The sequence below is a fragment of the Penaeus monodon genome, chromosome 41, assembly GCF_015228065.2.
Source record: "Penaeus monodon isolate SGIC_2016 chromosome 41, NSTDA_Pmon_1, whole genome shotgun sequence".
NCBI classification, from domain to species: Eukaryota; Metazoa; Arthropoda; class Malacostraca; order Decapoda; family Penaeidae; genus Penaeus; species Penaeus monodon.
In genome coordinates, this window is record NC_051426.1 from 5728092 (window position 1) to 5730591 (window position 2500).

General features: G+C 33.8%; 1 protein-coding gene across 1 annotated transcript in view; it reads right to left on the reverse strand.

Moving 5' to 3' along the window:
- The window catches only part of LOC119598620 (ankyrin-3-like), a 35029-nt gene that overhangs the window by 18925 nt on the left and 13604 nt on the right, over positions 1 to 2500 (reverse strand). Inside the window, exons 7-8 of the mRNA XM_037948296.1 lie at positions 2466 to 2500; positions 2023 to 2318 (exon numbers count right to left, since the gene is read on the reverse strand). The exon at positions 2466 to 2500 is cut by the window's right edge and continues 64 nt beyond it. Coding sequence (XP_037804224.1) covers positions 2023 to 2318; positions 2466 to 2500 — 331 coding nt within the window. The remainder of the gene's footprint in view (positions 1 to 2022; positions 2319 to 2465) is intronic.

A 2500-nucleotide genomic window follows, 5' to 3' on the forward strand; every position in this document is an offset into this window, starting at 1 on the left:
TCCGGTGAAAAGATACCTCAATGAGTGTTAGTGTCGTGGGCCCCTGAGTAGTTTATTGTATTCGTGCATTTGCGTTGTGGAACCTGGAACCTCGCTTTAAGCAGAAGTTCACTACAGTGCCAACAATAACAATGGTAATAATCATCATAATAGTAGTAGAAGCAATGATAATTATAATGACAATAAGGTTTATTATAATAAAGATGATGATGTTAACAAAAATGGTAAAGATAATGAAATTAACATTTACAACAATAAACGCAGAAATAATAATAATAATGATAACAGTAATAATAACAATTATTATATCTAAAAAATATAATAATTATGATAGTAATGGAAATTCTGATAATAATGATAATAATAAAGATGATAATAATGATAACAATGAATATAATAATGATGCCAATAAATATAAATAATGGCAGTAAAGTTTAAAGTTTAAAGTTTGGTTTGGATTCCATTTGATACAATGGATATTCTTGGTGTGATATACTGTCTGCTTGATTTTGCTCACGTGTGTCAGCTGCTGCTGACTCGGCGGAACCGAGTCCTTGCCCGCCGTGGTGCCCAGCCACAGCAGTAACCTCCGGGCGACAATTGCAACTTCTCACGCATTAGCGCCTGCTGGCAATCCCACAGCCACGGTAAGCACCGAGTGTCAGACCAACAAATGAGACAGCCATAAAAAGCTGACACAGGCCGGGCCATAAGTGAAAGGCCCGGGCGAAGCCAGAACTTCGCAAATCTCAAGCAAGCAAGCAAGCAAGCAAGCAAGCTCACGCCTGGGCGGGGCGCGAACCGCCGACCCCTCGGATGAGAGGCCGACACGTTACCACTGTACTAGTCCGGAGGCTAAAGATAATAATGATAACAAGAGTGATCATGATTTTGATTATGATTATATAATGGTATCAATTACGATAACAATGTTGATAATAATAATCATTATCATTATTATTATTATTGTTATCATTATTATTACTATTTGGATGATAATATCCTTATCATTTTTCATCATTATTAGATCTTGATCATCGTTATTCTAATATACTATTTGTTATCATTACCATCATCATCGTTATTTTTCCTTATTATCATCATCATCAATATCTTTATCATTATCATGATAATTTTTATCATTATTCTCTTCATTATCATTATTATTATAATTAGTATCATCATTATCATTATGATCTTTATGATTACTGTTGAAGTATTGCCATCACATTTGTTAGTACTATTACTGCAATTATCATTTTTCACTATCATCATTATTATCATTGTTGTTGTTGTTATAATTATTATCACTATTATTATTATTGCGTTATTATAACTGTTATCATTATTATTCTGTTATCATTATAAACATTATTTTCATTGTCAACAACGTTATTATTATTATTATCATCATCATTATCATTATTCTTATCACCGTCATTGTTATTATTATCACCATCATTGTCATTATTATTATTATCATCATTATCGTTGTTATCATTATCATTTTTATTATCATTATCATTATTGTTATTATTACTTTTACCATTACCATTATTGCTATTATGTTATATTATATTATATTGTTATCACAACTGTTATTATTTTTAATATTGTTATTAACATTAATGCTACTAATATTATTATTATTATCATCATTAACATCATTACTATACTATGATTGTTATTATCTGTATTATCCTTAATATTTATATTATCATTATTTTCTTTATTATGATTATTGATATAGTCATTATTATTAACATCAATATCATTATTTTTATCACCATCATTATGATCATTAACATTTTTATTATTGATATTATCATTATCATTATCATCATTTTGTTCTTGTCATTATTATTACTTTATTTATATATGCTAATGATTTTTTTATGTTTTCAAGACATTACCCATCTGGTATCGACTCTATACATGTTGCATTGTCGAAAAGAAGAACAATAGCATCGCAAATGAAAAACAGAAAATAAATATTGATATGCAAAAAGCGCAGGTAAATACCTCTATGCCATTGCGGTTGAGGGTCTGTTCGTCATGACGTTTTAGGAAATCCACCACCTTCTTGTGTCCCTCGTCCTTCGCGTATTGGAGAGGAGTCTGGCCTGATTGATCTTTTAAAGAAGTGGCAAGCCCTTGCAGATGCAGCCACTGGACAGCGCCTAAGTTTCCGTACTCGGCCGCCAGGTGGAGCGCCGACTTCCCATCGCGAGTGACTAAAAGGATGTCACACGCGGCCGCCAACGCCTCCATCGAGGACACGTGGCCGCCCATACTCGCCAGGTGGATTGCCGTCATGCCTGCGGAAGGGAAAGGGTAGTTCGTGATGGGAGTGTCTCCTCTACAGCATGTTGTATGCTCTAGAATGTCCATTATCATTTAAAGACAGAGCTATGGGCAGTTCCATCTCGAGGCAGCCACTGTGAGATTCTCCTGACTGTCTTCACCTTCGTCGGTCCTTGCATTCCCATTTGCGCCTTTT